The sequence below is a fragment of the Suncus etruscus genome, chromosome 5 (genome assembly GCF_024139225.1).
Source record: "Suncus etruscus isolate mSunEtr1 chromosome 5, mSunEtr1.pri.cur, whole genome shotgun sequence".
Taxonomy (NCBI): Eukaryota; Metazoa; Chordata; class Mammalia; order Eulipotyphla; family Soricidae; genus Suncus; species Suncus etruscus.
In genome coordinates, this window is record NC_064852.1 from 87472263 (window position 1) to 87494158 (window position 21896).

Genomic DNA, 21896 nt, shown 5'->3' on the forward strand with positions numbered 1-21896 from the left:
TTTAGACCCTCCAGGACCACCATCAAATGCACGAGTCACTGATACTACTAAGAAATCTGCTTCCTTAGCTTGGGGAAAGCCTCATTATGATGGTGGACTTGAAATCACTGGCTATATTGTAGAGCATCAAAAAGTGGGAGATGATGCCTGGGTTAAAGATACAACAGGAACAGCCCTCAGAATTACTCAGTTTGTTGTCCCTGACCTCCAGACTAAAGAAAAATACAATTTTAGAATCAGTGCTATCAATGATGCAGGTGTGGGTGAGCCAGCATTAATTCCTGATGTTGAAATTGTTGACCGAGTAATGGCTCCTGATTTCGAATTAGATGCTGAGCTCCAAAGAACACTTGTTGTTAGAGCAGGACTCAGTATTAGAATATTTGTGCCAATCAAAGGTCGTCCTGCTCCTGAAGTGACATGGACCAAAGATGGTATTAACCTTAAAAGCCGAGCTAACATTGAAAACACAGAATCATTTACTCTTCTGATTATCCCAGAATGTAACAGATATGACACAGGCAAATTTGTGATGACCGTTGAAAACCCTGCTGGAAAGAAAAGTGGTTTCGTTAATGTCAGAGTCTTGGACACACCAGGACCTGTTCTTAACCTGAGACCTACTGAAATCACAAAGGACAGTGTCACCTTGCACTGGGACCTCCCTCTGATAGATGGGGGCTCACGTATAACAAACTATATTGTGGAAAAACGAGAAGCAACACGGAAATCTTACTCCACAGCAACCACTAAATGCCATAAATGCACATATAAAGTGACTGGCTTGTCTGAAGGCTGTGAGTACTTTTTCAGGGTGATGGCAGAAAATGAATATGGAATTGGTGAGCCAACAGAAACAACAGAACCTGTTAAAGCCTCTGAAGCACCCTCACCACCAGACAGTCTTAACATTATGGACATAACTAAGAGCACAGTCAGTCTTGCCTGGCCGAAGCCAAAACATGATGGTGGCAGCAAGATCACTGGTTATGTGATTGAAGCCCAAAGGAAAGGCTCTGACCAGTGGACCCACATCACCACTGTGAAAGGGTTAGAATGTGTTGTAAAGAATCTCACTGAAGGGGAAGAATATACATTCCAAGTAATGGCAGTGAACAGTGCAGGAAGAAGTGCCCCAAGAGAAAGCCGACCTGTCATTGTCAAGGAGCAGACTATGCTCCCAGAATTGGATCTTCGTGGCATTTATCAAAAGTTAGTCATTGCCAGAGCTGGTGACAACATCAAAGTTGAAATCCCAGTGCTTGGTCGACCAAAGCCCACAGTTACATGGAAGAAAGGAGACCAGATTCTGAAACAGACACAGAGAGTGAATTTTGAAAATACAGCCACGTCAACCATCTTAAATATCAGTGAATGTGTGAGAAGTGATAGTGGTCCTTATCCCTTAACAGCAAAGAACATTGTAGGAGAAGTTGGTGATGTCATCACCATTCAAGTTCATGATATTCCTGGACCACCTACAGGACCAATCAAATTTGATGAGGTTTCATCTGATTTTGTAACCTTCTCTTGGGAGCCACCTGAGAATGATGGAGGTGTACCAATAAGCAACTATGTTGTTGAAATGCGACAGACTGACAGTACTACATGGGTCGAGTTAGCAACCACTGTTATTCGCACTACCTATAAAGCCACTCGTCTCACTACTGGGATGGAGTATCAGTTCCGGGTCAAAGCTCAGAATAGATATGGTGTTGGGCCAGCCATCACATCAGCATCTGTAGTTGCCAACTATCCATTTAAAGTTCCTGGTCCTCCTGGTACTCCTCAAGTAACTGCAGTTTCTAAGGATTCAATGACAATAAGCTGGCATGAGCCTCTTTCTGATGGTGGAAGCCCCATTTTAGGATACCATATTGAAAGAAAAGAACGAAATGGTATTCTTTGGCAAACTGTGAGCAAAGCTTTAGTACCAGGCAACATTTTTAAATCAAGTGGACTTACAGATGGTATTGCTTATGAATTCAGAGTGATTGCAGAAAACATGGCAGGCAAAAGCAAGCCAAGCAAGCCTTCTGAGCCTATGTTTGCTTTGGATCCCATCGACCCACCTGGGAAACCAATTCCTCTAAATATTACTAGGCATACAGTATCATTGAAATGGGCTAAGCCTGAATATACCGGAGGCTTTAAAATTACTAGCTATGTTGTTGAAAAGAGAGACCTTCCTAATGGACGGTGGCTGAAGGCCAATTTCAGCAACATTTTGGAGAATGAATTTACAGTCAGTGGCCTCACAGAAGATGCTGCATATGAATTCCGTGTGATTGCCAAAAATGCTGCTGGTGCTGTTAGTGCCCCATCTGAGCCTTCAGATGCTATCACATGCAGGGATGATATTGAGGCACCAAGAATAATGGTGGATGCTAGATTTAAGGATACAATTACTTTAAAGGCAGGTGAAGCATTCAAGCTAGAAGCTGATGTTTCAGGTCGCCCACCTCCCACAATGGAATGGACCAAAGATGGAAAAGACCTTGAAGGAACAGGAAAACTAGAAATTAAAATTGCTGATTTCTCTACTAATCTGATAAATAAGGATTCATCCAGAACAGACAGTGGTGCCTATATCCTTACAGCTACTAATCCTGGTGGTTTTGCTAAACACATTTTCAATGTCAAAGTTCTGGATAGACCAGGCCCACCTGAAGGACCTTTAGCTGTATCTGATATGACATCAGAAAAATGTGTATTGTCATGGTTACCACCATTGGATGATGGAGGTGCCAAAATTGATCATTATATAGTACAAAAGCGTGAAACCAGCAGATTGGCATGGACCAATGTAGCCACAGAAGTTCCAGTACCAAAACTAAAGGTGACTAAACTTCTGAAAGGCAATGAGTATATTTTCCGTGTCATGGCTGTAAATAAATATGGAGTTGGAGAGCCACTAGAATCTGTGCCTGTGCTTGCAGTGGATCCTTATGGACTTCCAGATCCACCCAAAAATCCTGAAGTTACAACTATAACTAAAGATTCTATGGTTGTCTGCTGGGGACATCCTGACTCTGATGGAGGAAGTGAAATAATCAATTATATTGTTGAACGACGTGATAAGGCTGGGCAACGATGGGTGAAATGTAACAAAAAGACTCTTACTGATTTAAGATATAAAGTGTCAGGACTAACAGAAGGTCATGAATATGAATTCAGGATTATGGCTGAAAATGCTGCTGGAGTTAGTGCACCAAGTGCTACTAGTCCATTTTATAAAGCTTGTGACACTGTATTTAAACCTGGTCCACCAGGTAACCCACGTGTTCTCGATACAAGCAGATCATCTATTTCAATTGCTTGGAATAAACCTATCTATGATGGTGGTTCAGAAATCACTGGGTACATGGTGGAGATTGCCCTGCCAGAGGAAGATGAATGGCAGATTGTTACTCCACCTGCTGGACTCAAAGCAACTTCTTACACCATCACTGGCCTCATAGAAAACCAGGAATATAAAATACGAATCTATGCCATGAATTCTGAAGGTATTGGGGAACCTGCTCTTGTTCCTGGAACTCCAAAAGCTGAAGAAAGAATGCTGCCTCCGGAAATTGAACTGGATGCTGACCTACGCAAAGTTGTTACAATTAGAGCCTGTTGTACCTTAAGACTCTTTGTTCCGATCAAAGGAAGACCTGCACCTGAGGTGAAATGGGCTCGGGAGCATGGAGAGTCTTTGGATAAAGCTAGCATTGAATCCACAAGCTCTTACACCCTGCTTATTGTTGGAAATGTAAACAGGTTTGACAGCGGCAAATATATACTAACTGTGGAAAATAGCTCAGGCAGCAAGTCTGCATTTGTCAATGTTAGAGTACTAGATACTCCAGGTCCCCCACAGAATCTGAAAATAAAGGAAGTCACTAAGACATCAGTCACACTGACATGGGAGCCTCCTCTCATTGACGGTGGTTCAAAAATAAAGAACTATATTGTTGAAAAACGGGAATCAACGAGAAAAGCCTATTCAACAGTTGCAACAAATTGCCACAAGACTTCCTGGAAGGTTGACCAGCTACAAGAAGGCTGTAGTTACTATTTCAGGGTTCTTGCTGAAAATGAATATGGCATTGGGCTTCCTGCTGAAACTGCAGAGTCTGTGAAGGCTTCTGAACGACCTCTACCTCCAGGAAAGATAACTTTGGTGGATGTCACAAGAAATAGTGTATCATTGTCTTGGGAAAAACCTGAGCATGATGGAGGCAGCAGAATTCTAGGCTACATTGTCGAGATGCAGAGTAAAGGCAGTGACAAATGGGCCACATGCGCCACAGTCAAAGTCACTGAAGCCACAATCACTGGATTAATTCAGGGTGAAGAATACTCTTTCCGTGTCTCAGCACAGAATGAAAAGGGCATCAGTGATCCTAGGCAACTGAGTGTGCCAGTGATTGCCAAAGATCTTGTCATCCCCCCAGCTTTCAAACTCCTATTCAATACTTTCACTGTACTGGCAGGTGAAGACCTAAAAGTCGATGTTCCATTTGTTGGACGCCCTCCACCAGCTGTAACCTGGCATAAAGATGACATACCTCTGAAACAGACAACAAGAGTAAATGCTGAAAGCACAGAAAACAATTCATTGTTGACAATAAAGGAAGCCTGCCGAGAAGATGTTGGACATTACACAGTAAAATTGACAAACACAGCTGGTGAAGCCACCGAAATCCTTAATATAATTGTTCTTGACAAGCCAGGGCCTCCTACGGGACCTGTAAAAATGGATGAAGTGACAGCAGATAGTATTACTCTTTCCTGGGGCCCACCTAAGTATGATGGCGGAAGTTCTATCAATAATTACATTGTTGAGAAACGGGACACTTCCACAACCACCTGGCAGATTGTATCAGCTACAGTAGCAAGGACAACAATAAAGGCATGCAGATTAAAGACTGGGTGTGAGTATCAGTTTAGAATTGCAGCTGAAAACCGATATGGAAAGAGTACCTACCTCGTTTCAGAGCCTATTGTAGCTCAGTATCCATTTAAGGTTCCTGGTCCTCCTGGAACACCATTTGTAACAATCTCTTCCAAAGACAGCATGGAAGTACATTGGAATGAGCCTGTCAGTGATGGAGGTAGCAAAGTCATTGGCTACCATCTAGAACGCAAGGAAAGAAATGGCATTCTCTGGGTTAAGTTGAATAAAACACCAATTCCTCAAACCAAGTTTAAAGCCACTGGCCTGGAAGAGGGCATTGAATATGAATTTAGGGTTTCTGCAGAGAACATTGTGGGCATTGGCAAGCCAAGTAAAGCATCAGAATGCTATGTAGCTCGTGACCCATGTGATCCACCAGGGCGGCCAGAGGCAATCATTGTCACCCGAAATTCAGTTACTCTTCAGTGGAAGAAACCCACCTATGATGGTGGAAGCAAGATCACTGGTTATATTGTTGAGAAGAAAGAATTGCCTGAGGGCCGCTGGATGAAAGCCAGTTTTACTAATGTCATTGAGACTCAATTTGAAGTAACTGGCCTAGTTGAAGACCATAGGTATGAGTTCCGAGTTATAGCTCGAAATGCTGCAGGAGTGTTCAGTGAGCCTTCAGAAAGCACAGGAGCAATAACAGCAAGAGATGAAATAGATCCACCACGGATAAGTATGGATCCAAAATACAAAGATACAGTTGTTGTTCATGCTGGTGAGGTGTTCAGGATTGATGCAGAAATTTATGGCAAACCAATACCAACCACTCAGTGGATAAAAGGTGATCAGGAACTTTCAAACACAACCCGATTAGAAATAAAAAGCACTGATTTTGCCACCAGTCTTAATGTAAAGGATGCAGTACGTATTGATAGTGGAAATTATATTTTAAAGGCCAAAAATGTTGCCGGAGAGAGATCAGTTACTGTAAGTGTCAAAGTTCTTGATAGACCAGGACCACCTGAAGGACCTGTTGTAATATCTGGAGTTACAGCAGAAAAGTGCACACTGGCTTGGAAACCCCCTCTACAGGATGGTGGAAGTGATATCATTAATTATATTGTGGAAAGAAGAGAAACAAGCCGCTTAGTTTGGACCGTGGTAGATGCCAATGTGCAAACTCTAAGCTGCAAGGTTACTAAGCTTCTTGAAGGCAATGAATATATTTTCCGTATAATGGCTGTAAACAAATATGGTGTCGGAGAACCCCTGGAATCTGAGCCAATAATTGCCAAGAATCCATTTGTGGTACCAGATGCACCAAAGACTCCAGAAATAACTACAGTGACAAAGGACTCAATGATTGTTGTGTGGGAAAGACCAGCATCTGATGGTGGCAGTGAAATTCTTGGCTATATCCTTGAGAAAAGGGATAAAGAAGGAATTCGATGGACAAGATGCCACAAACGTCTGATTGGGGAATTGCGTCTAAGAGTCACTGGCCTCATAGAAAATCATGATTATGAGTTCAGAGTTTCTGCTGAAAATGCTGCTGGAGTTAGTGAACCAAGCCCACCTTCTGGTTATCAAAAGGCATGTGACCCTATTTACAAACCAGGGCCTCCTAACAATCCCAAAGTCACAGATATTACTAGGTCTTCTGTTTTCCTTTCTTGGAGCAAACCAATATATGATGGTGGCTGTGAAATCCAGGGATACATTGTTGAAAAATGTGATGTGAGTGTTGGTGAATGGACAATGTGCACTCCACCAACGGGGATCAACAAAACACATATAGAAGTAGAAAAACTGATAGAGAAACATGAATACAACTTCCGTATCTGTGCTATTAATAAAGCTGGAGTTGGAGAACATGCTGATGTCCCTGGACCAGTTAAAGTTGAAGAAAAATTGGAAGCACCTGACATTGATCTTGACCTAGAACTAAGGAAAGTTATAAACATAAGAGCAGGTGGCTCCTTAAGGTTATTTGTTCCTATTAAAGGTCGTCCCACACCAGAAGTTAAGTGGGGAAAAATGGATGGTGAAATTAGAGATGCTGCTATTATTGATGTCACTAGCAGTTTCACCTCTCTGGTTCTTGATAATGTCAACCGATATGACACTGGAAAATATACTCTCACACTAGAAAATAGCAGTGGAACGAAGTCTGCCTTTGTTACTGTGAGAGTCCTGGACACACCAAGTCCACCTGTTAATCTGAAAGTCACAGAAATCACTAAAGACTCTGTCTCAATTACATGGGAACCTCCTTTGTTGGATGGGGGATCCAAGATCAAAAATTACATTGTTGAGAAACGTGAAGCCACAAGAAAATCATATGCTGCTGTTGTAACTAATTGCCATAAAAATTCTTGGAAAATTGATCAACTCCAAGAAGGTTGCAGTTATTACTTCAGAGTCACTGCTGAGAACGAGTATGGTATTGGCCTTCCTGCCCGTACTGCTGATCCAATTAAGGTTGCAGAAGTCCCACAGCCTCCCGGAAAAATAACAGTAGATGATGTCACTAGAAGTAGTGTCTCCTTGAGTTGGACAAAGCCTGAACATGATGGTGGCAGTAAAATCATTCAGTATATTGTGGAAATGCAAGCAAAACATAGTGAGAAGTGGTCAGAATGTGCCCGAGTAAAGACCCTTGAAGCAGTAATCACTAACCTAACTCAGGGAGAAGAATATCTTTTTAGAGTTGTTGCTGTAAATGAAAAAGGAAGAAGTGATCCTAGGTCTCTTGCAGTTCCAATCATTGCTAAAGATCTTGTCATTGAGCCAGATGTAAGACCTGCATTCATTAGCTACAGTGTACAGGTTGGCCAAGATTTGAAAATAGAAGTGCCAGTTTTTGGACGTCCTAAGCCAACTATTACCTGGACTAAAGATGGTCTTCCACTGAAACAGACCACCAGGATCAATGTTACTGATTCACTCGACCTCACTGTACTCAGCATTAAAGAAACTCAGAAGGATGATGGTGGACAGTATGCAATCACAGTGGCTAATGTTGTTGGTCAGAAAACAGCATCTATCGAAATTATAACTCTAGATAAACCCGATCCTCCAAAAGGTCCTGTTAAATTTGATGAAGTAAGTGCTGAGAGTATTACATTATCATGGAATCCTCCTCTATATACAGGGGGCTGCCAGATCACCAACTACATTGTTCAGAAAAGAGATACAACCACCACAGTATGGGATGTTGTTTCTGCTACAGTTGCCAGAACTACACTTAAAGTAACCAAACTAAAAACTGGTACAGAATACCAATTCAGAATATTTGCTGAAAACAGATATGGACAAAGCTTCGCCTTGGAATCCGATCCAGTCATAGCTCAATATCCATATAAAGAGCCAGGACCTCCAGGCACACCATTTGTCACTGCCATTTCCAAAGACTCTATGGTCGTACAGTGGCATGAGCCAATTAATAATGGTGGAAGTCCAGTAATAGGTTACCATCTTGAAAGAAAAGAAAGAAATAGTATTTTGTGGACAAAAGTCAACAAAACTATTATCCATGACACCCAGTTTAAAGCTCTCAATCTTGAAGAAGGTATCGAATATGAATTTAGAGTATATGCCGAAAATATTGTTGGTGTGGGCAAAGCAAGCAAGAATTCTGAATGCTATGTTGCCAGAGATCCCTGTGACCCACCAGGGACCCCAGAAGCAATAATAGTCAAAAGAAATGAAATCACTTTAAAATGGACCAAACCTGTGTATGATGGTGGAAGTATGATTACAGGTTACATAGTAGAGAAACGTGATTTGCCTGAGGGTCGTTGGATGAAAGCCAGCTTCACAAATGTCATTGAAACTCAATTTACTGTGTCAGGTCTTACTGAAGATCAAAGATATGAATTCAGAGTTATTGCTAAGAATGCAGCTGGAGCAATAAGTAAACCTTCTGACAGCACAGGACCTATCACAGCCAAGGATGAGGTTGAGCTTCCAAGAATTTCAATGGATCCAAAATTCAGAGACACAATTGTGGTAAATGCTGGAGAAACCTTCAGACTTGAGGCTGATGTCTATGGAAAACCATTACCTACCATTGAGTGGTTAAGAGGAGATAAGGAAGTTGAAGAATCTGCCAGGTGTGAAATAAAGAACACAGATTTCAAAGCTTTACTTATTGTCAAGGATGCCATCAGAATTGATGGTGGACAGTACATTTTAAGAGCTTCCAATGTTGCAGGCTCCAAGTCATTCCCAGTAAATGTGAAAGTATTGGACAGACCAGGACCTCCAGAAGGACCAGTCCAAGTAACTGGAGTCACTTCTGAAAAATGCACTTTAACATGGTCTCCACCACTGCAAGATGGTGGCAGTGATATTTCTCACTATGTTGTTGAAAAGAGAGAAACAAGTCGACTTGCTTGGACTGTTGTTGCTACAGAAGTTGTCACCAATACTCTAAAAGTCACCAAACTCCTAGAAGGGAATGAATATATTTTCCGTATAATGGCAGTCAACAAATATGGTGTTGGAGAGCCTTTGGAATCTGCACCAGTATTAATGAAAAATCCATTTGTACTTCCTGGACCACCAAAAAGCTTGGAAGTCACAAACATTACCAAGGACTCCATGACTGTCTGTTGGAACCGTCCAGACAGTGATGGTGGAAGTGAAATTATTGGTTACATTGTAGAGAAGAGAGATAGAAGTGGCATTAGGTGGATAAAATGTAATAAACGTCGCATTACAGATTTGCGTCTAAGAGTAACAGGATTAACAGAAGATCATGAGTATGAATTCAGAGTCTCTGCAGAAAATGCTGCTGGAGTAGGAGAACCATGTCCAGCTACAGTTTATTATAAGGCTTGTGATCCTATGTTTAAACCTGGCCAGCCTACCAATGTACACATTGTAGACACCACTAAAAATTCAATTACACTTGCCTGGGGTAAACCCATCTATGATGGTGGCAGTGATATCCTGGGATATGTAGTAGAAATATGTAAGGCAGATGAAGAAGAATGGCAAATAGTTACTCCACAGACTGGTCTGAGAGTCACTCGATTTGAAATCTCAAAACTTATTGAACACCAAGAGTATAAAATACGAGTCTGTGCCCTCAATAAAATTGGGCTAGGTGAGGCTGCATCTGTTCCTGGTACCGTGAAACCAGAAGACAAACTCGAAGCACCTGAACTGGATCTTGATTCTGAATTACGGAAAGGAATTGTTGTAAGAGCTGGTGGGTCTGCCAGAATTCATATTCCATTCAAAGGTCGTCCAACACCCGAAATCACTTGGTCCAAAGAGGAAGGTGAATTCACAGATAAAGTCCAAATTGAAAAGGGTATAAACTATACGCAACTCTCAATTGATAACTGTGATAGAAATGATGCTGGAAAATATATTCTCAAGCTGGAAAACAGTAGTGGATCTAAGTCTGCTTTTGTAACTGTGAAAGTTCTTGATACTCCAGGACCACCACAGAATTTGACAGTGAAAGAAGTGAAAAAAGATTCAGTTGTTTTGGTATGGGAACCACCCATCATTGATGGGGGTGCAAAAGTCAAGAATTATGTTATTGACAAGCGTGAATCCACCAGAAAAGCATATGCTAATGTGAGTTCTAAGTGCAGCAAAACAAGTTTTAAAGTTGAGAATCTTACAGAAGGAGCCATTTATTACTTTAGAGTTATGGCTGAAAATGAATTTGGAGTTGGTGTTCCAGTGGAGACCGTAGATGCTGTGAAGGCGGCAGAACCTCCTTCTCCCCCAGGAAAGGTTACCCTCACTGATGTATCCCAGATGAGTGCATCACTGATGTGGGAGAAACCTGAACATGATGGCGGTAGCAGAATTCTGGGGTATGTTGTTGAAATGCAACCCAAAGGAACTGAAAAATGGAGTGTTGTGGCTGAATCCAAAGTCTGTAATGCAACTGTTACTGGTTTGAGTTCTGGACAAGAATATAATTTCCGTGTCAAAGCCTATAATGAGAAAGGAAAAAGTGATCCAAGAGTGCTTGGTGTTCCTGTCATAGCCAAAGACTTAACTATACAACCTAGTCTCAAATTACCATTTAATACATATAGTGTCCAAGCTGGAGAAGATCTGAACATTGAAATTCCAGTTATTGGTCGACCAAGACCTAAAATTGCATGGGTCAAAGATGGCGAGTCACTTAGACAGACAACAAGAGTAAATGTTGAGGAAACAGCTACATCAACTATTTTGCACATAAAAGAAAGTAACAAAGATGACTTTGGAAAATACACCATAACAGCAACAAACAGTGCAGGCACCACAACAGAAAATCTCAGCATTATCATTTTGGAAAAACCTGGTCCTCCAGTTGGACCAGTTCGGTTTGATGAAGTTAGTGCAGACTTTGTGGTAATATCTTGGGAACCTCCGTCCTATACTGGTGGCTGCCAAATAAGCAACTATGTGGTAGAGAAGCGTGATACAACTAGCACCACTTGGCAAATGGTATCAGCAACAGTTGCAAGGACAACAATTAAAATAACCAAACTGAAAACAGGAACTGAATATCAGTTTAGGATTTTTGCAGAAAATAGATATGGAAAAAGTATCCCCCTGGATTCTAAACCAGTCATTGTACAATATCCTTTTAAAGAACCTGGACCACCTGGAACACCTTTTGTGACATCAGTATCAAAGGATCAAATGCTTGTACAATGGCATGAGCCAGTTAATGATGGAGGTAGCAAAATTATTGGCTACCATCTTGAGCAGAAAGAAAAGAATAGCATTTTATGGATCAAGTTAAATAAGATTCCCATTCAAGATACCAAATTCAAAACAACTGGTCTTGATGAAGGTCTTGAGTATGAATTTAAAGTTTCTGCTGAAAATATCGTTGGCATTGGCAAGCCTAGCAAAGTATCAGAATGCTATGTTGCTCGGGATCCATGTGACCCACCTGGCCGCCCTGAAGCCATTGTTATCACAAGAAACAGTGTGACACTGAAGTGGAAGAAACCTGCCTATGATGGTGGAAGCAAAATAACAGGTTATATTGTAGAAAAGAAAGATCTACCTGATGGGCGTTGGATGAAAGCCAGCTTTACTAATGTATTAGAAACTGAATTTACAGTGAGTGGACTTGTAGAAAATGAAAGATATGAATTTAGAGTCATTGCAAGAAATGCAGCCGGCAACTTCAGTGAGCCTTCTGAAAGCACTGGTGCCATTACTGCAAGAGATGAGATTGATGCACCAGATGCCTCACTGGATCCAAAATATAGAGATGTCATTGTTGTTCATGCAGGAGAGACTTTTGTCCTTGAAGCTGATATACGTGGCAAACCAGTACCTGATGTTATCTGGTCAAAAGATGGAAAAGAACTAGAAGAAACAGCAGCTAGGATGGAAATCAAGTCTACTATTCAGAAAACCACTCTGGTTGTTAAAGACTGTATACGTACTGATGGTGGACAGTATATTCTAAAACTCAGCAATGTTGGGGGCACAAAATCTATACCAATCACTGTAAAGGTTCTTGACAGGCCAGGACCTCCTGAAGGACCTCTGAAAGTTTCTGGGGTTACTGTTGAAAAATGTCACCTGGCATGGAACCCACCACTACAAGATGGTGGTGCTAACATTTCACATTACATCATTGAAAAGAGAGAGACAAGCAGACTCTCCTGGACCCAGGTTTCAACTGAGGTACAAGCCCTTAACTACAAAGTCACTAAACTTCTTCCTGGAAATGAATACATTTTCCGGGTCATGGCTGTGAATAAATATGGAATTGGAGAACCACTGGAATCTGAGCCTGTTATAGCCTGTAACCCTTACAAACGACCAGGTCCTCCTTCAGTACCTGAAGTCTCAGCAATCACCAAGGACTCTATGGTAGTAACCTGGGCACGCCCAGTGGATGATGGAGGTGCTCCAATTGAGGGCTACATTCTTGAAAAACGAGATAAAGAAGGTGTTAGATGGACCAAGTGCAACAAGAAAACACTAACAGACCTCAGATTCAGGGTAACTGGCCTCACTGAAGGTCATTCTTATGAATTCAGAGTTGCTGCAGAAAATGCAGCTGGTGTGGGTGAGCCTAGTGAGCCATCTGTTTTCTATCGTGCTTGTGATGCTCTGTATCCACCAGGTCCACCTAGCAATCCCAAAGTCACAGATACTTCCAGATCTTCTGTCTCCTTGGCATGGAATAAACCAATTTATGACGGTGGTGCACCTGTTAAGGGCTACATTGTTGAGGTCAAAGAAGCCACTGCTGATGAATGGATAACTTGCACACCACCAACAGGATTGCAAGGAAAACAATTCACAGTGACCAAGCTTAAAGAAAATAATGAATATAACTTCCGTATTTGTGCCATCAATTCAGAAGGTGTGGGTGAACCTGCAACTATACCTGGTTCAGTTGCTGCTAAGGAGAGGCTAGAAGCACCTGAAATAGAACTTGATGCTGATCTTAGAAAGGTGGTCATTCTGAGAGCTAGTGCTACTTTACGCTTATTTGTTACCATCAAAGGGCGACCAGAGCCTGAAGTCAAATGGGAGAAGGCCGAGGGTGTTCTCACTGAGAGGGCACAGATTGAGGTGACAAGCTCATACACAATGTTGGTAATTGATAATGTTACTAGATTTGACAGTGGTAGATACAATCTGACACTAGAAAACAGCAGTGGCTCCAAGACAGTTTTTGTTAATGTCAGAGTTCTTGACTCACCAAGTGCTCCAGAGAACTTGACTGTAAGAGAAGTGAAAAAAGACTCAGTCACATTGTCTTGGGAGCCACCACTTATTGATGGTGGAGCTAAGATTAAAAACTACATAGTTGAAAAAAGAGAAACTACCAGAAAAGCTTATGCTACTGTGACAAGCAATTGCACTAAGAATACTTTTAAAATTGAAAATCTCCAAGAAGGATGTTCTTATTACTTTAGAGTCTTGGCTGCCAATGAGTATGGTATTGGATTACCAACTGAGACAACTGAGCCAATTAAAGTTTCAGAACCACCCTTCCCACCTGGAAGAGTAACTCTTGTTGATGTGACTCGAAACACAGCTACAATTAAGTGGGAGAAACCAGAAAGTGATGGTGGCAGCAAAATTACTGGTTATGTAGTTGAAATGCAAACTAAAGGCAGTGAAAAATGGAGCACTTGCACACAAGTTAAAACTCTAGAAGCAACTATAAATGGCCTAACTTCAGGTGAAGAGTATATGTTCAGGGTATCTGCAGTTAATGAAAAAGGAAGAAGTGACCCAAGACAGCTTGGAGTGCCAGTAATTGCAAAGGATATTGAAATAAAGCCTTCAGTGGAGCTTCCTTTCAACACTTTCAATGTAAAGGCTGGCGACCAACTTAAAATTGATATTCCATTCAAAGGAAGACCTCAAGCCACTGTAAGCTGGAAAAAAGATGGACAGATTCTTAAAGAGACAACTAGAGTTAATGTTTCTTCTTCAAAATCTGTAACATCTTTGTCCATCAAGGAAGCTTCAAGGGAAGATGTTGGTACATATGAATTATGCGTTTCAAACAGTGCTGGATCCATAACCACCCCTATTACTGTAATTGTCCTTGATAGACCAGGGCCTCCAGGACCTATCCATATTGATGAGGTTAGTTGTGACAATGTAACCATTTCTTGGAATCCTCCAGAATATGATGGTGGCTGCCAAATTAGCAATTATGTTGTTGAAAAGAGAGAAACCACTTCTACAACATGGCAGGTCGTTTCACAAGCAGTTGCAAGAACATCAATTAAAATAGTTCGCCTGATAACAGGAAGTGAGTATCAGTTCCGTGTGTGTGCAGAAAACCGCTATGGAAAGAGCTCCTATAGTGAATCTTCACCTGTTGTTGCAGAGTATCCATTCAGCCCCCCAGGTCCTCCTGGTACTCCAAAAGTTGTGCATGCTACAAAATCTACCATGACTGTAACCTGGCAAGTGCCAGTTAATGATGGAGGAAGTCAAGTAATTGGCTACCATCTTGAGTATAAAGAAAGAAGCAGCATTCTTTGGACAAAAGCAAATAAAATTCTTATTGCCGATACTCAAATGAAAGTTAGTGGCCTAGATGAAGGACTGATGTATGAGTTCCGAGTATATGCTGTGAATATTGCTGGAATCGGTAAATGTAGTAAAGCTTGTGAGCCAGTTCCTGCTAGAGATCCTTGTGACCCTCCTGGACAACCTGAAGTCACAAACATCACGAGAAAGTCAGTATCACTAAAATGGTCAAAACCACTTTATGATGGTGGAGCTAAGATCACAGGATACATCATTGAACGTAGAGAACTGCCAGATGGCAGGTGGCTAAAGTGTAATTTTACTAACATACAAGAAACATACTTTGAAGTGACTGAACTTACTGAAGATCAGCGTTATGAATTCCGTGTTTTTGCAAGGAATGCTGCTGACTCAGTTAGTGAACCATCTGAATCTACTGGACCCATTACAGTTAAAGATGATGTTGAGGCTCCAAGAATTATGATGGATGTTAAATTCCGTGATGTTATCGTGGTCAAAGCTGGAGAAGTCCTTAAGATAAATGCAGACATTGCAGGGAGGCCTCTGCCAGTTGTTTCCTGGGCCAAGGATGGTGTAGAAATGGAAGAAAGAGCCAGAACAGAAATTGTCTCAACAGACTTTACTACTTCGATCACAGTGAAAGATTGTGTCAGACGAGACACTGGGCAATATGTACTAACACTAAAAAATGTTGCAGGAACTCGGTCTATGGCAGTCAATTGCAAGGTGCTTGATAAGCCTGGGCCACCAGCAGGACCTCTTGAAATAAATGGCCTCACTTCTGAGAAATGTTCTCTTTCTTGGGGACCACCTCAAGAAGATGGGGGTGCAGATATCGATTATTACATTGTAGAGAAACGTGAAACAAGTCGCCTAGCATGGACAATATGTGAAGGGCAGTTAATGACAACATCTTGTAAAGTAACCAAGTTACTCAAAGGCAATGAATACATCTTTAGAGTAACGGCTGTTAATAAATATGGCGTCGGTGAGCCTCTAGAGAGTGTGGCTGTAAAAGCACTGGATCCATTTACAGTCCCAAGTCCACCCACCTCTTTGGAAATTACATCTGTCACCAAAGATTTCATGACACTCTGCTGGTCAAGACCAGAGACTGATGGTGGCAGTGAAATCTCTGGATATATCATTGAAAGGCGAGAGAAAAACAGTCTGAGATGGATTCGTGTGAACAAAAAGCCAGTTTTTGATCTCAGAGTGAAATCAGCAGGACTTCGAGAAGGGTGTGAATATGAATATCGTGTTTTTGCTGAAAATGCTGCTGGCCTAAGTCTTCCAAGTGAAACCACTCCCTTAATTCGAGCAGAAGATCCAGTGTTCTTACCATCACCTCCCTCCAAACCCAAAGTTGTGGACTCAGGCAAAACAAGTATAACGATAAGTTGGGTTAAACCATTGTTTGATGGTGGGGCTCCAGTAACTGGATACACTGTAGAATACAAACTGTCTGATGAAACTGACTGGAAAACTGCCATTCAGAGCTTTAGAGGCACTGAATATACAGCAAGTGGACTAACAACGGGAGCTGAGTATGTTTTCAGAGTAAGATCTATCAATAAGGTTGGTGCTAGTGATCCCAGTGAAGCCTCAGATCCACAGTTAGCAAAGGAAAGAGAAGAAGAACCTGTATTTGATCTTGATAGTGATATGAGGAAGACCTTAGTTGTCAAAGCTGGTTCATCCTTTACCATGACAGTACCTTTCCGCGGAAGACCAGTACCCAATGTCTCGTGGAGTAAGCCAGACACTGACCTCCGCACTAGAGCTTACATTGATTCTACAGACTCTCGTACTTCACTCACAATTGAAAATGCCAACAGAAATGATTCTGGAAAATACACATTAACAATTCAAAATATTTTGAGTGCTGCTTCCCTGACCTTAATTGTCAAAGTTTTAGATTCTCCTGGTCCTCCAGCCAACATCAGAGTACAAGAGGTAACTAAGGATTCTGCAGTGTTATCCTGGAATGTTCCTGAAAATGATGGTGGAGCTCAGGTGAAGAATTACCACATAGAAAAACGTGAGGCCAGTAAGAAAGCATGGGTCTCTGTGACCAACAACTGTAACCGACTTTCCTACAAAGTTAGCAACTTACAAGAAGGAGCAATTTACTACTTCCGAGTTTCTGGAGAAAATGAGTTTGGTGTTGGTGTACCTGCTGAAACAAAGGAAGGAGTAAAAATAACAGGTATGTATTAAGAACAAAAAGCATCTGCATATCCATATTAATTTTTCTAAAATAATATAAATCATAAAATTTGTCATCATCTAATGTAAATTATTTTGGTTCATGCCTCAAATAATTTATAATATAACACAAAATAAAATATTTAATAGAAAAATTTTCAGAAATAAAAATGTAGAAATATATATAATTGACTATATGCAGTTGAAATATATAGTTGAATTTGAATAGTAAACCATTGAAGTTAAATATATGATGCCTATGCACAAAAAATACTCTTTGATAAGTTTGTTAAAGAAATTTGATCATCCTATTCCTCATTTTTATATTCTCATTTTATCTAAATAAATTTGAAGTAAATTTTACCAATTCTATGTTTATTTGAATTTGAATTTTCTCATATATCTTAATATATAATAATATGGTCTGGCAACAATTTGGTTAGATCAGAAGCCAAACCAGCCATTCAAATGTAAGAAAAACACAAGAGTAACTATGACCATTGTTTAAATTTTTATTTTGAAATATATAAAAACTTATTTGGAGGAAATATTATTGTAATCTTTCTTTTGTTTTGCTCTCTTACTTCCTCAGAAAAACCAGGCCCACCGGAAAAACTTGGAGTAACAAATGTATCCAAAGATAGCATTTCCTTGACTTGGTTAAAACCAGAGCATGATGGTGGAAGTCGAATCCTACACTATATTGTTGAAGCACAGGAGAAAGGACAGAAAAACTGGGTCAGATGTGCAGTGGTAAAGACAACCCATCATACTGTTTCTAGTCTAAGGCAGAATTCGGAATACTTTTTCCGGGTGTTTGCTGAAAATCAAGCTGGTATAAGTGACCCAAGAGAACTTCTGCTTCCTGTTCTTGTTAAGGAGCAATTAGGTAGGTATAATTTTATAATGAAGCAAAATTTGAAGTATTCACATCAATTTCAGTTGAATTTTGAAATTCTGTCTCACTTTCTTCTTATTCTTATTTTTAAGAACCACCTGAAATTGATATGAAGAATTTCCCAAGCCACACTGTCTATGTTAGAGCTGGTTCAAACCTTAAAGTTGACATTCCAATCTCTGGAAAACCACTGCCCAAAGTGACCTTATCGAGAGATGGTGTCCCTCTGAAAGCAACCATGAGATTTAATACAGAAGTCACAGCTGAGAATATGACCATCAATCTCAAAGAAAGTGTCACTGCTGATGCTGGCAAATATGAAATCACTGCTTCCAACTCCAGTGGAACAACCAAAACTTTCATCAACATCATTGTACTGGACAGGCCTGGTCCTCCAACTGGCCCTGTTGCCATCAGTGATATTACAGAAGAAAGTGTAACTCTCAAATGGGAGCCACCTAAGTATGATGGTGGAAGTCAGGTTACCAATTACATTGTACTCAAGAGAGAAACAAGTACTGCAGTATGGACTGAAGTCTCTGCAACAGTTGCAAGAACTGTGATTAAAATAATGAAGTTGACCACCGGAGAAGAATACCAATTCCGTATCAAGGCAGAAAACCGCTTTGGTATCAGTGATCACATAGATTCTGCTTGTGTGGTTGTCAAACTGCCATACAGTAAGTTTTCAGAGATCCCAAGTTTTATTTTACTTAGCATTTTAAATATTAAAAATTTACCTGTGTAATTTCTTTCTTTTGTAGCAACACCTGGTCCACCATCTACACCACGGGTCACTAATGTTACTCGAGAAAGCATCACTGTGGCCTGGCATGAACCAGTGTCCAATGGAGGCAATGCAGTTATAGGTTATCATCTGGAAATGAAGGATAGAAACAGTATTTTATGGCAAAAAGTCAACAAAATGGTCATTCGCACAACTCACTTCAAAGTCACAACAATCAGTGCTGGACTTATTTATGAATTCAGAGTGTATGCCGAAAATGCTGCTGGTGTGGGAAAACCGAGCTCTCCCTCTGAACCAGTTCTAGCCATTGATGCTTGTGGTATGTATATGTCACGAGAAGGTTGTTTATGATTATTTAACGTATGTAAATGATGTCTTTATAAAAAAATAATACTAATATAAGTATCACTAATTTGCTTTCTCGTTTTCACAGAACCCCCAAGAAATGTTCGTATCATAGATATTTCAAAGAATTCTGTCAGCCTCGTTTGGCAACAACCAGCTTTTGATGGTGGGAGCAAGATTACAGGCTATATTGTTGAAAGACGAGATCTTCCAGATGGCAGGTGGACGAAGGCTAGCTTTACCAATGTTATTGAGACTCAATTCGTTGTCTCTGGCCTGACTCAGAATTCCCAGTATGAGTTCCGTGTCTTTGCTAGGAATGCTGTAGGTTCTATCAGCAACCCATCTGAGGTCGTAGGTCCCATTACATGCATTGATTCTTATGGTAAGCATTTTCAGTACTTGAAATAACAATAATTTAAATCAATGTTGTTCCCTTACTTTTCTGTCCTAATATATAAAATAAGTTTAATGATGGTCAATAGCTAGAATTTTAGGGGGGGAAACCCACATGAAAATAGCTGGAACTTTAGGAAAATTCTTTTAACTCCCAAGTCCTTTAAACGATAAAACATGGGATTTGTACTACAGGATATTGAAAGATTCCCCAATTCCAATCATTTATTTCTTAAATGTATAAATTGATGCTTTCACTCTTTTTTTTTTCAACCTTGTCTGAAACTTGCCCATGCACTCTATGGCAGACTTCGAGGCTTGTGAGGTCAGCTTCACCATTACTAGTACTTAATAGCTTTTTATTTTAATTTTTATTGTGACTGAAGTTCATTACACAGAATTATTTACGGTTCATAGTGACAATGAATGAAGGGCATTCCCACCACCAATGTTGTCCTCCTGTCCTGTTCCCAGTATGTCTCCCATATCTTCCTCCTTTACCCCTCCCCCCGCCCCAGAATACTAGTGTAACTGGTCTCCACTTTACAGCTTGTTGTAGGTTGGGAATCTATTCTGTTTGGTGTTCCGGTCTGGTCATTTTTTATTTACACTACATGTTCATATGACTGGTCTTGGTATCATCCTTTTGGCCCCCTCAATTTATGAGGCTGAATTATTCAAGTTATGTTATTCTGTTGGAGATAAAAAAAAAAAAGGTTAAGGACAAGAGAAGAAGAAATTTGGTATCAATTTCTTTTATAACTTTTAAGGCCAGTGTGTAGATCCAATGGGAAAGGGACCTAAAGGATTATGATTTTACTCTTCCTCTATCAATAATTAGTCAATAATGAAAAGCCATTATTGAGTGTTCAGAGAATATTTATTTTAAATAAATAAAAACTAAAAAAAGAGGTAGGGATGATGGTATTGCAGTAGTTAACATTTAGTGGGTATTTGCTGTTCATTTCTACTGTTAACAGACATATGGTCCATCATTAGATAGAAACAAAACAGGTGTGGCAGGCTGCTTAATGTCAAGTAGATTATTAGTGGTGAAGTGGATATTCATACAAATATAAAAATTGTCTATGTATTGCTGTAAAATCAAATAGACAATCTTGACCATTTTGTAAAAATAAGTAAATACATTAAATTCAAGTGATTCAAAATTAAAACATCATGTGAGTTAGATATCCAGTGGCAGTTTTTAAAGTATCTCCATCTACAGGGAAGAAAATTTAGTGTTTGGGCAAAAATCTTCATTTCCATACTTAGGTTTAAAATAAAAGGATACTTTTTATGATCAAGCCTTATTGATATTGAATCAAAATTTCTGAGACTATAAAACAAGTCAAATTTACCTCTGTTACTTAGATTTTCTTGACAGTCTTGAAATCTGTTCTATGAAATAGAGAGTTCTGAATTCAAGGGACTGGTGCGAACTGTGATCTTAGTAATCTAGAAGGGTAAATTTTGAAAATGAGGGGGTGGCTAGAGAAAGAGGAAACAGTACATAGAATGAAAATGTATAGTGCAACATCTTCAATGATGGTCTTACTACAATGTCCCATTTTATTTGTAGAAGAAAACAACAATGAGAGTTTAAAATATATTTATTAGTTTATTTATTTGGGGTGGGGTTGGGCTACACCAGCAGTATTCAGAAATCGTTCCTGGCAGGTTTGGGAACCATATGGGGATCTGGGGATAAGATCCTGGTCCATCCCGGGTCAGTTGTGTGCAAGTCAAATGCCCTAGCACTGTGCTATTGTTCCAGCCCCTAAAATACATTTAATGGGCACTCAAGTTCCTATGAAATTAGTACAAAATTGTTAGGGTAAAGAAACTTCTCACAATCTTACTTCCTCTTCTGGAAGAATAGCTTCTTTAATTTAATACTTAATCATTTAAATACTGAAAATAACAAGTTGATAGTACTAGATAGTATTATATTTGATAAAGGCTTGTTATTTTTTCTTGTGACTTTAAATATTATGTATTTTTTCTTACAGGTGGACCTGTAATTGATTTGCCTCTAGAATATACAGAGGTTGTAAAATACAGAGCAGGTACCTCTGTGAAGCTAAGAGCTGGCATTTCTGGCAAACCTGCACCTACAATTGAGTGGTATAAAGATGATAAAGAGTTACAAACCAATGCACTTGTATGTGTTGAAAATACCACTGATCTTGCTTCTATACTTATCAAAGATGCAAATCGCCTTAATAGTGGAAGCTATGAACTAAAACTAAGGAATGCTATGGGCTCAGCTTCAGCCACCATCAAAGTACAAATCCTTGGTAGGTTTTGAATACAGGCCAGCATCATAATCTGTTTGTTTAAATTACTTTTTAAGTGCCTTGCTTTAAGTGTCGTTTTAAAAGCACTAACATATCGTT

The 21896-nt window shown here is 40.1% G+C and overlaps 1 protein-coding gene across 1 annotated transcript in view; it reads left to right on the plus strand.

The window, feature by feature from the left end:
- TTN (titin) overlaps positions 1-21896 on the plus strand; it is a 299294-nt gene that overhangs the window by 247748 nt on the left and 29650 nt on the right. Inside the window, 6 exon segments of the mRNA XM_049772873.1 lie at positions 6-17111; positions 17703-17999; positions 18101-18688; positions 18773-19075; positions 19190-19486; positions 21510-21797. Coding sequence (XP_049628830.1) covers positions 6-17111; positions 17703-17999; positions 18101-18688; positions 18773-19075; positions 19190-19486; positions 21510-21797 — 18879 coding nt within the window.